This window comes from Sapajus apella, unplaced genomic scaffold (genome assembly GCF_009761245.1).
Source record: "Sapajus apella isolate SASKATOON/1434 unplaced genomic scaffold, GSC_monkey_1.0 scaffold11, whole genome shotgun sequence".
In the NCBI taxonomy this organism is placed as follows: Eukaryota; Metazoa; Chordata; class Mammalia; order Primates; family Cebidae; genus Sapajus; species Sapajus apella.
The window spans coordinates 2,123,901-2,134,900 of record NW_022436951.1 but is presented as its reverse complement, the minus strand read 5'-3'; the positions used below and the strand labels follow the sequence as shown (position 1 = coordinate 2,134,900).

The following is an 11,000-nucleotide window of genomic DNA, read 5'->3' as shown; positions in this document are numbered from 1 at the left end:
ACTTTTTGGGTGGTGGACATACACATTAGAATGGTAGTGGTAGTGAAGTGGGTGTTCACATTTGTCAAAACTCTCCAAAATATAATCTTAAAATATTTGCATTTTATTATTTCTAAATTATACTCATTTAAGAAAGTTAATAGAGGTAAACAGAGGATATCCTAATTCATTTCACATCCTTCCCTTCCAATTCAATCTAGAGTCAACAATGTGGTCTGTCACAATTTCAAGTCAGCAGACCTTTTAAATATCCTGAAAAAATGTTTACTGGTTGCCTTGTAGTTGACACTACTCAATTTCAATAGAATTTCCATTATTTAAAAAAATCTAAAATTAGGATAGAATTCCCATATTTGATTTTTAATATATCTCATGCTTACTTTCAAATATAATCTGCACTCGTCTTTGTTAAGGTTTAAGGGAGACGTAAAATAATGTTCCTGTCCTCTCCTGACCTTGAACCACTTGAGAGAAAGACAGATGGAGATTCAATATATTGGGTTTATTGCTGACTAGGTTAGAGGATATACTTTAAGTTTATGCCAACAATAGCCACCGGATATTGAACTCACAATTAGACAGACCTGCTCACTAAGGCATGGGCAGTTCTACACAAGCACAGGTCTCCCTTTGCCAAGGCAAAGAACCTTCACTGCAAGGTTCACAATGTGAGTGGCAAGAGACCAAAACATAGGTTCTCTGCAGGCATGACAAATCCACAAAAAGGGAAAAAGAAGCTAGCATGACCAGTTCTGTATCTTAAACTGCCTCCTTTCCTGGGGAAGTGAGAGGAAGAGATCACAATTCCTTGGTAAATGCGTAGCCTAAGAAGCACTGTGAGAGGACACCATCCTCACCCCTTGCTTTCTCACCAAAGTGTAGATCAGCATTTCTCAAATTTTCTTCCACATTGGCACATAAATAAGGTGAACTTCATATATAACGCCTATTAGGGCATGATTCATGCTACACTAGCTTTAGGGCCATGTTTCCTCTTCCAAAGTAACTATATTTAATTGCAAGTGACTAAGATAAATGACTCTAGAGATAACCTCCTTTATTTCATTTACTTTTTATAATTTATATATTTCTATATCTTATTATTGGTTAAAAAAACTTTCTCAGTCTCAAACGTCTTTGTTATAAAATACATCAGTTTAATAACCACTAAGGAACAAAAAAACACATTTAAGATATCCATTGATTTGAAGATAATTACTACGGAACTATGGTTTTTATGTCAACTCCCAACTCATTTAGATATTAACACATGTGTCATGAAATCATATATCAGAATGGCTGGTCCAGAGCCAATTTAGGAGGGCTTCTGACTCAAGGAAATTCTTAGCGCTGGGAAAGGCAGTGAAACAAGCTTTTGAATTATTACGTAATTTTCAAATAACTAAAAGGGCTATAATGTTCAGTTATAATCATAACAACTCTTCATTTCTGAGACAGAGCTTTTAAAAATCTTCATTATAGTTTTACCATACAGCATCAATTCAAAAGATTGTCATACTGAAACCACTGCCATAACATTTTGTATGTAGGGCCCAGGCGCGGTGGCTCACGCCTATAATCCCAGCACTTTGGGAGGCCAAAACAGGTGGATCACAAGGTCAGGAGTTCAAGACCAGCCTGACCAAGATGGTGAAACCCCATCTCTACTAAAAATACAAAAAATTAGCCAGGCATGGTGGTGGGCACCTATAATCCCAGCTACTCAGGAGGCTGAGGCAGAGAACTGCTTGAACCCAGGAGGCAGAGGTTGCAGTGAGCAGAGATCACGCCACTGCACTCTAGCCTAAGTGACAGAGTGAGACTCCATCTAAAAAAAAAAAAAAAAATTGGTATGTAGGCCCCAGTTATAGTAGATCTGGCTTCTGTGATCTATAACTTGCATGGCTTTTCAATGCGATCTATAACTTGGATGACTTTTCAATGTTTATGTAGTGGCTGTTAATATATTTAAGATAAATGCTCTATAACCAAAGAGCCTATTTTCCAGAGAATGATATAGGATTATTGGGTTATCAGGCATGGTCTGGATGTGTAGTGTTCTGACTAATGTGTGTCTATGCAATACAATTTTCAAACAAGAATAATATAAATTATATTCAATAGAACTTGAACACTAAACAGCGTGATTTCAGAAAGTATATTAAACATCTATATCATTATCATGAACATCAATTAATTCTCTTCAGATTCATAAAGATTTATTAAAATTAACAAGCTTCATCAATGTTTGTATATCATTATTCACATCCTTGTAAAATCATGGGCGCATTTTTCTCTTCATGCATAGAAGAGTATGAGCAAAAATAAGCATTCTTGGGGGCCTGCAGAAATTAGCTGCCTTCCTTCTCCATAACTCACTGTCCCTTTTTCTCCTCTATCTTATGTCTAAACTATTTTATATCTTACAGTCTTACATCTGGGTAAGAAAGACACTCACTTGGCTTATACCAATACAGAGGAAAAACTAAGTTCTTTAACAGGGCCTAACGGCCACATGCATTCCATCCTGAGTCTCGCCTCTTTTGAGCTTAACCTACAGACCCTCTCAAGAAAAAATCCCACTATCTCTCCTATAATACTGGAAGCAGTGACTTCTTACTTTCAGATAAGGAAAGGATTACAAAAAAAGTTCTCCTTTTTTTAAAATCAGAAGAAATTGAGACTAAATATAACCAAACTAATTCAAGTTCTTCATAGACATAGCTAGCATTTACTGAAATAGCTAGTATTACTTCATGTGCGGGGCACCATGCAAGGTACTTTAAATATATTATGTTCATATAAGAAAGATATTAAGGAGATCAATCTAATTTTTCAAAAGCTAACAATACAAAATAATAGGAAAAAATCTTCAAAATGCAGAAGAAAATATTTATTCACAAATTACACAGTAAACAAACATCCACTACTCAAAACAATATACCAAATGTTGAGTACTCACTTCTCTAGATACATATTTACTTTTTGAGAATGTTCTTTATTCTCAAAAATATATATAATTAATGTATTTTTTTTTTTGAGCACTCAAACGAACCTCTCTAACCAGAGCTAATTTTCTGATGATATAACTCAGGGAAAGAATATTATTTTCAAGGCAAGTGCTAATTTCTTCAACTCAGAAAAGAGATATGCATTCCAATGAAACAAAAGTTTTAAAAACCATCTTCATAAAAAATGTAGATCTTTACTTACATGCTCCAATAGTAGTAAGATGTTTAACACAAAGAGGGCTACTTTCATTCCTCACAAAGATAGAATTAATTTTACACCAATAATATCTTCCTGAGTGACAGAAGTAACAGAACCCAACAGGTCTATATTATTGTACTACAATATACAATATAAAAATAATAGTTCAGATTAGCAATGACAGTATTGGTTTGTGAATGTGATTGTGGCCTTTCAATAAAATATTTCTTTAATATAGGTTTCTCATACTCATGAGACTGTACTATAAATCACATTACATTTTCTATGTATTTTGTGCTTATTTATTCACTGGCATGCTAATAACAGCGCTACTTTTTTATTTTTAGAAAGGTATAATTAGCTATTTTTAATTGTAATTATTTTTTATTTCACTGAGTAGTTTCAAAAAAAGTTATCTAGATAAGTCCCAATCATCAGATGGAAACATATAAGCAAGAAATAAGTTGTTTCCAGGGTTTTTAAAGCTTTGTAAAACAAAGAAAATAAAGCATTGGTTTTGACTAGGATAATATAGCAGTACAGTTGTATTAACCTATCTGTAAAAGCCATTCATTTAAAAATACATATTTTAAAAATGACTCATTTGTGGTAAGGATTACTTACTGTAACAATTAAAAAATAAAACCATCATTCTCATATTTATCAATGCTTCACACTTCTAACAAGTACTGAAGGAGACAACTATCATTGTTATACTTCAAAGTCAAAACAAAAACACAAATCAGAATTAAGAGAAACTTCAGAAAATGTTCAGAATGTACATATTTGCGTGCATTTTCAGCCAAACTTTCAAGGAGTCCACATATAACCAAATGACAACTTTGAATCAAAATGAATGTCAAAAATACTCAAGCTTTCTGACAGACTTACTCCAATGAAGCAAGAAAAAGAGAGTAAATAGTAAGAGCCGTATATTTCTCTGAGGGAGGGAAATCACACACTTTCTTTATCATAAAAGAAAAGTTGAGACAGCATTTCAGTATCACTGGCCAAGTTATTAACTATTCAAAAATACACTTTTCAAGTTGTCTTTCAAATGTATTCATTTACATATTCAGATTAAACTGTTTATTAATCACAAAAACATTTTACTCAGAATTTTAACCTTGAGAAATATAAATCATAACTTATTAAAGCATATTCCAAACACTATACAAGAATCCTGCCTTTTTAGTTTTTATATGCCTCATCTGAAAAACTTATTTTACAACCAAGAGTTCTGCTATCTATCTCCAGAGTATGTGTCTCTATGTCAAAAATTCAAGTGGCCATCAAAAAGACAGATTCAAATAATCCTATGCATACTGCTTCATCGGGCTTTGATAAAAACAGAGCCATCTGGTGGTGTAGCACCATCTTCCTTTTCAGTTACAGTTTCTACAGCCCCAGAGGCGGACACAATGACCATTGTTTTATTTGCTGAAACTGTCTTCTCTTTTTCAGCAATAGCCGCACAAACAGCAACAATCTCATCACTTTCAAAATCATAGTCTGGAATTGACTTTGGTAAAAAATGTGTTACTTCAGTTGGTACTTCACTTTTTTTAATCCTCTGCGCTACCTTCTGCTGTTCCTGGAGCGTTCTTGCCCAAGAGAGGTCTTCTTTCCATATTTCAGGGTTCATTGGATAGATATGAAGGGCTACTTGAAAACTTCGAATTGCCTAGAAAATAAGGTCAGAGTTTTTTGTTTTGTTTTTAAAAATTAGTATGTGTAATACAATCCTCTGTGTGTGTGTGTGTGTGTATGTATATACTGTACACATACACATCTTAAAGTATTATTTTAATATACTAGAACACAAAAGATGAAAGCTAGGGTATTGCCCTAAACACTGGGGGAAAAAATTACAGAAGTGTGAAAGAAAGTGACTGATAATACGCCGATGGGCTAAAAGCCATTAAAATGGGAGTTCTCATAATAGGGCTCAGGATAAAGCAAACATATTGTCAGCTTCTGCAGACCAGTAAACATGTACATTTGGGGATTTCCTGGGCTAACCCACAATCACAAGGGCACCAGGAATGGATACCTTTGAAGTTAACAGTTTAGATCCTAACAACGTTAGCATTTATTGAGTGTTTCCTACATTCTAGGCACTAAAGATTTACATGTATTGGGCCAGGTGTAGTGACCAAATTTTTTTTTTTTTTTCTAAATATAGGGTCTCGCTATGTTACCCAGGTTAGTCCAAACTCCTGGCCTCAAGCAATCCTTCTGCCTCATTCTCCCAAAGTGCTGGGATTACAGACATGAGTCAGCATTCCCAGGCCCTCAAGTGAAATGTTTAAAACCCTCAATCATCTTCCTTTTGCCTGGAAATGATCACTTGTCCATCCCATTAGTATAGGGGTAATTATCATTACAAAAGTAAAACAATAAAAAGAATCAAATGATGCAACTAAAATTTCTAATTAAAGATTTGCTCACGCAAAATATTAAAACCATTGACTAAAATGAGACTTAGAAAACATTAGTAAACAAAATTAGTATTTATCATACATTGGCATGAAGAAAAGCAAAAACTGGTAATGAATTACACAGAGCCTGAACCAAGGGAAGCCACAAAGCTAGTTCCAGCACTGAAGGCTAAGAACCCTGGAAAGCTAACAGAAGAATCCCTCCTGACACTGTTACCTTCTGGTATTCATTACCTTTCCCAATCTCCTTTCCTTTCTACCTTCTTCTTCAGGGTAAAACCCTTAAGCATTCCTTTCTCACCATCCCCATTCCCTCATACAGAACTTTTAACTCCCAGAAGCCATTCTCTTCAGCTTTCTTATTCCTTCATCCACATCTTAAAATCTCATTCTCATACAGTCTTCTATATGAAGACACAAATACATATATAGTATGTCTATGTGTAACATATACATATATATGTATATATACACATATATACTATGTATATGTATATATACATATACATATATCTCACATATATACATAATCTCCTACAAACATTTTCCAATGTTCACATCCAACTCATAAAATTTAAATAATTATTCATGGAGATATACCCAACTATGACTTTAATTTACTCCCTGTGCTATTTATATATGTATTTCTATAGTTTTAGTCTATATGTATATATAGTAAGAATTGTTAGATGTTAGGAATTCTAGCTTGCTTTCAATATATTTTACAGTGTCCCTTCATTATGACATTTTGAGTCATCTTTTCTTTTTACCATTCTAGTCTTTTAAGAGAACAGCTTAAATCTACATAAAAACAGAGAAGATCCCTAAAAATTACATATAAATGTTGAAAAAAAATACTTTCAATTCTTCTAAGAATTTCACAGTATTAATGGATAGAGCCATATCAACAGAAAAAAACAAGTTCAACTGGGACTGTTATTCAAAAAAATTTAAATATTAAATTATTTTTATTGGATGATTCAAAGTATCTCTGTTGTCTCAACTACAGTATATTTTCTTTCTTTATAAAGGACAATCTTCACTAAATATTATGTCATAGAGATTTGTTCTATTACCATAGACACTATAAGCAAGAGATAATGATTTATAAATTTTTAATAAGGGAGACAGGGAAAAAGTATTACATGATATGGTTTTTTTTTCTTCTGTTATTTGTTAGAAAACTAAATTCCTTGAACTCTTTTTTCCAATGCTGGTATGATTTAAGTCTTCAGGTAAAAAAAGAAAAGTTGACAATGCTAAATGACAAGAAAAAAAACAGCACTTGGTCAAAATGGTTTCTATCACTGTGAATCTCATTTAGATTATTATTAACTTACTTTAGCCAATCAATTGTTTTCTCATTGAAATTCCTTACCATTTCTGAGAATTTGACAAACAGCTTTTTTGGTAAGTAGAAATAATCACACATTTATAAGAATGCCAGAAAAAATCTAAGTCATCCACAATTTACTAAAACCACTGTTAGTAAATTTAAATCTTGAATTTATCAGTAATTTTAGTCTTGCAAGAAACTTTTAAAACGTTTTATTTTGAACTGTAAAAAACTAATAAAACCATTTTAAAAATCTTAATTGACTTAAAAACAAGATGGAAATTTGACACTGCATATTAGATTTGCAAATACTTTTAGGAAGTTAAATTTTCTTAGCTTTCAGGTATATATGGCCTTGCCAAAAGAAAAACAACAGGACTTAATTCTTACCTAGTTAGCCTCTGCTACTAACAAGGTATAGTCCAGACAAGTTGAGAGATGCATTAAGTACCAGTTTACAGACTTTACACAATGAATATTTCATTTGCACACATTTCTACTTTTCAACTTTTCAGTCTAAATGTTCATCATCATTGTTCTCTCATATTCTAATATCTTCCTTCCCCTGTATAATCTATTAGTGGTTTTGTCTCCACAGTGATATTAATACCACTTTATAATGTGGTAAATTGAATAATCGTAAGAACTAAGACAAAAATGCCAATGTTTTGTTAATTTTTTTTTAATCTCCATAATGTCAAGTAACTGAAAAATATTCTGATCATGATATAATTAGCATTTATAATAAAAAAGATGTTCAGTAATACCTTTGATCTGTGTTTATGGATTAATATTTTAAGAAGTAATTTTCTAATTATTTTTTATATAGATTTGATAAATATTCACTTTTGGGTTCAGTTAATCAAAAATATGTCAAAATAGGCCGGGCGCAGTGGCTCATGACTATAATCCCAGCACTTTGAGAGCCCAAGGCAGGTGGATCGTTTGAGGTCAGGAGTTCAAGACTAGCCTGGCCAACATGGTGAAACCCCGTCTCTACTAAAAATACAAAAACATTAGCCAGGCAGGGTGGTGCATGCCTGTAGTCCCAGCTACTCGGAAGGCTGAGGCAGGAAAATCACTTGAACCCAGAAGGTGGATGTTGCCATGAGCTGAGATTGCACCACTGCACTCCACCCTGGGTGACAGAGCAAGACTCTGTCTCAAAATCCAAAAAAAAAAAAATATATATATATATATATACTTAAAATTTCTGCATTATAATAATCTGACTTCCTCACCAGGATTATCTCTCCTAATCCAAGTTGAGCACGTCCCAAAGTTTGCCAAGACTCCCATGAATGTGGATTTCGCTGGACGGCCATTTCTGCTGCATGTACTGCTGGGAACATTTCATGAAGAGACATTAGCACCTATAAGCAAACAAAAGGAGCAAAAAAACTATCAGTAATTATATTCATAAACCAGCAACTACAGAAAAAACCCTTTTCATTTTTTTAAGATACATTTTTAGTTGAGTAAAAATAGCATTTTGGTGATTTTTACCCCCTACTCTGCCATTCAGGATAAAAAATTATAGTTCTCTTTTCACCCTGAAATAACTATGAAAATATAAACACTTCCCTTTCCAGTTACTGAATCCTGTGTCCATCTGGTCAAAATCAAGTGGTCATATTCTAACTATGATGGCTCACAGGTATTCTGAACTCCCAATTCCACTTCTATTTATTCTATTTACAGTGTGGCTTTCAGGGAACCCCAGGTATTGCCATTAAACTAGGTGAATTAATTTGTTCAACCAACCATCCTGTCCCTAATGAACATCCTTCTGTTATAAAAATTATTTAAATGGCTGGGCGCAGTGGCTCACACCTGTAATCCCAGCACTTCGGGAGGCCAAAATGGATGGATCACCTGAGATCGGGAGTTTGAGACCAGCCTGAACAACATGGAGAAACCCCATCTCTACTAAAAACACAAAATTAACCAGGCATGATGGCGCATGCCTGTAATCCCAGCTACTTGGGAGACTGAGACAGGAGAATCACTTGAACCATGAAGGTGGAGGTTGCAGAGAGTCAATATCACGCCATTGCACTCCATCCTGGGCAACAAGAGCAAAACACCATCTCAAAAAAAAAAAAATTATTTAAAATATTCCCTAGGCCTTCTCACTACTAGACATTTCAAACCATATATACCAGAAAGCTAGGGTTAGAGTTAGGGAAAGTTAAGGTTACCAGAGAGTTCTAGCACCCTCCATTGTAGTCTATGGAAAGGGCTGGGATTGTATCTATAATCTTTAGGACCATTAACGCTTTAAAAGATTTATGATACAAACATCATTATCAGGTTCCAAAATTAAACAACTCTTCATATAGTTTGCCACAAACCCGTCATTAATATATACATATTTAAGATTGAAAATTAAAGGAATCCAAAAAAAACAAAAATAAAAATAAATAAAAATTAAAAAATTAAAAAAAGAAAAAGGAATCCAAATGAAGGTCCTCATATCACTTGATTCAGCTGACATAATTTATTTGGGTTTTTCCTAGATAAACTAAAGTCAGAGGTGACAAAGGGTGTGTCCTATATTTGAGATCATGATTTGAAAAATATTTGTTAGATGTGCAGATTAATGCTGAATTGAAACAATTCCCTGTCAAAAATATGTTTAAAATCACTTAGATAACCTATTCAAGTGCTCAGAGGTTTTCTTTATAGACTTTTCTACAAAATACTAGAAACGTATTTTTAAAGTACAAATGTTATTTTTAAGCTATTAATGAAATTGCATCTATGCTGACCTTTTACTAAGGATTAGGCCATTTTTAGAACTATCTCATCTAGAACCCAATCCATCCTCATTTTTATGAAAACTGAGTTATTTTGTTGTCTACTACAATTAATTCCCAAGGAAAGCAGATGCTTTTCATCTAAGAGATCACCAATGACTTTGTATTTGTTTTTTATTTATTTTTTTTGAGATGGAGTCTCGCTCTGTCACCCAGGCTGGAGAGCAGTGGCACCATCTTGACTCACTGCAACCTCCGCCTCCCACGTTGAAGCGATCCTCCTGCCTCAGCCTCTCAAGTATCTGGGACTACAGGAATGTGTCACCACACTCAGTTAATATTTGTATTTTTAGTAGAGGCAAGGTTTCACCATGTTGGCCAGGGTGGTCTTGAACTCCTGACCTCAAGTGATCCATCCACCTCGGCCTCTCAAATTGCTGGTATTATAGATGTGAGCCATGGCACCCGGTCACCAGTGACTTTATAAAAGGTATCTATCTATTTCTACCTTACAGTACTTAGGCCGAAATAACAGTTAACTTCACTGTGAAGGCAAATGAATTTCTAATTTTATGCATAAGACAGAGCCATAAATAATGGTGAAATTTTTTTCCCAAAGGAATTGTATTTGAAAAAGGAAATGGGAGAAAATGCTATTTTGGTTCATCATTGCTCACTCACCGAACAAACATAGCACAATTTCACAATCGAAGTGAAATTCTTCATAATTATTACCTGTGATTTCATCTCATATAGCGTAGCATCATTTGGAGTTAACTGTAGTGCTTCATCCCACTTCTGAATTGCCTCTCGATATCTGTGGTTGTTAAAGTTATATTAATATCATATTTTCAGAATGTCCTTTCTTTAGACTCTTTTAAAACTGTTGAAAGTAAATTTTATAGTCAAATATAAAATTTACCATCTTAACCATCTAAGTGTACAGTTCAGAGGCATTTAGTAGCATTAAGTACATATAGTACATTCACATTTTTGTGCAACCACCACCACCATTCATCTCCAAAACTTTTTCATTTTCCCAAACTGAAACTCTGTACCCATTAAACAATAACTCCTCATTGCCCCATCCTCCAGGCCCAGGAAAACACCATTCTATTCTTAAGACTACTTTCAGGAGACGCAGTCATGTATTTTCAATTCAATAGTTGTACAGACTACTTTCTAGTCCATGAAATATATATAAAAATCCAAAATAAAGGATTAACAAATTAAGTCCAGCAACTTATTAAAGTA

The 11,000-nt window shown here is 33.8% G+C and overlaps 1 protein-coding gene across 4 annotated transcripts in view; it reads right to left on the bottom strand.

Moving 5' to 3' along the window:
* Positions 1-2,871: 2,871 nt before the first annotated feature.
* The window catches only part of TTC33 (tetratricopeptide repeat domain 33), a 28,991-nt gene continuing 20,862 nt past the window's right edge, over positions 2,872-11,000 (bottom strand). For all 4 annotated transcript variants that reach the window (XM_032278877.1, XM_032278876.1, XM_032278879.1 and 1 more), the window contains 3 exons: positions 10,482-10,563; positions 8,229-8,360; positions 2,872-4,894 (listed from right to left, as the gene is read on the bottom strand). In XM_032278877.1, coding sequence (XP_032134768.1) covers positions 4,541-4,894; positions 8,229-8,360; positions 10,482-10,563 — 568 coding nt within the window. In that variant the 3' untranslated portion in view covers positions 2,872-4,540. The remainder of the gene's footprint in view (positions 4,895-8,228; positions 8,361-10,481; positions 10,564-11,000) is intronic.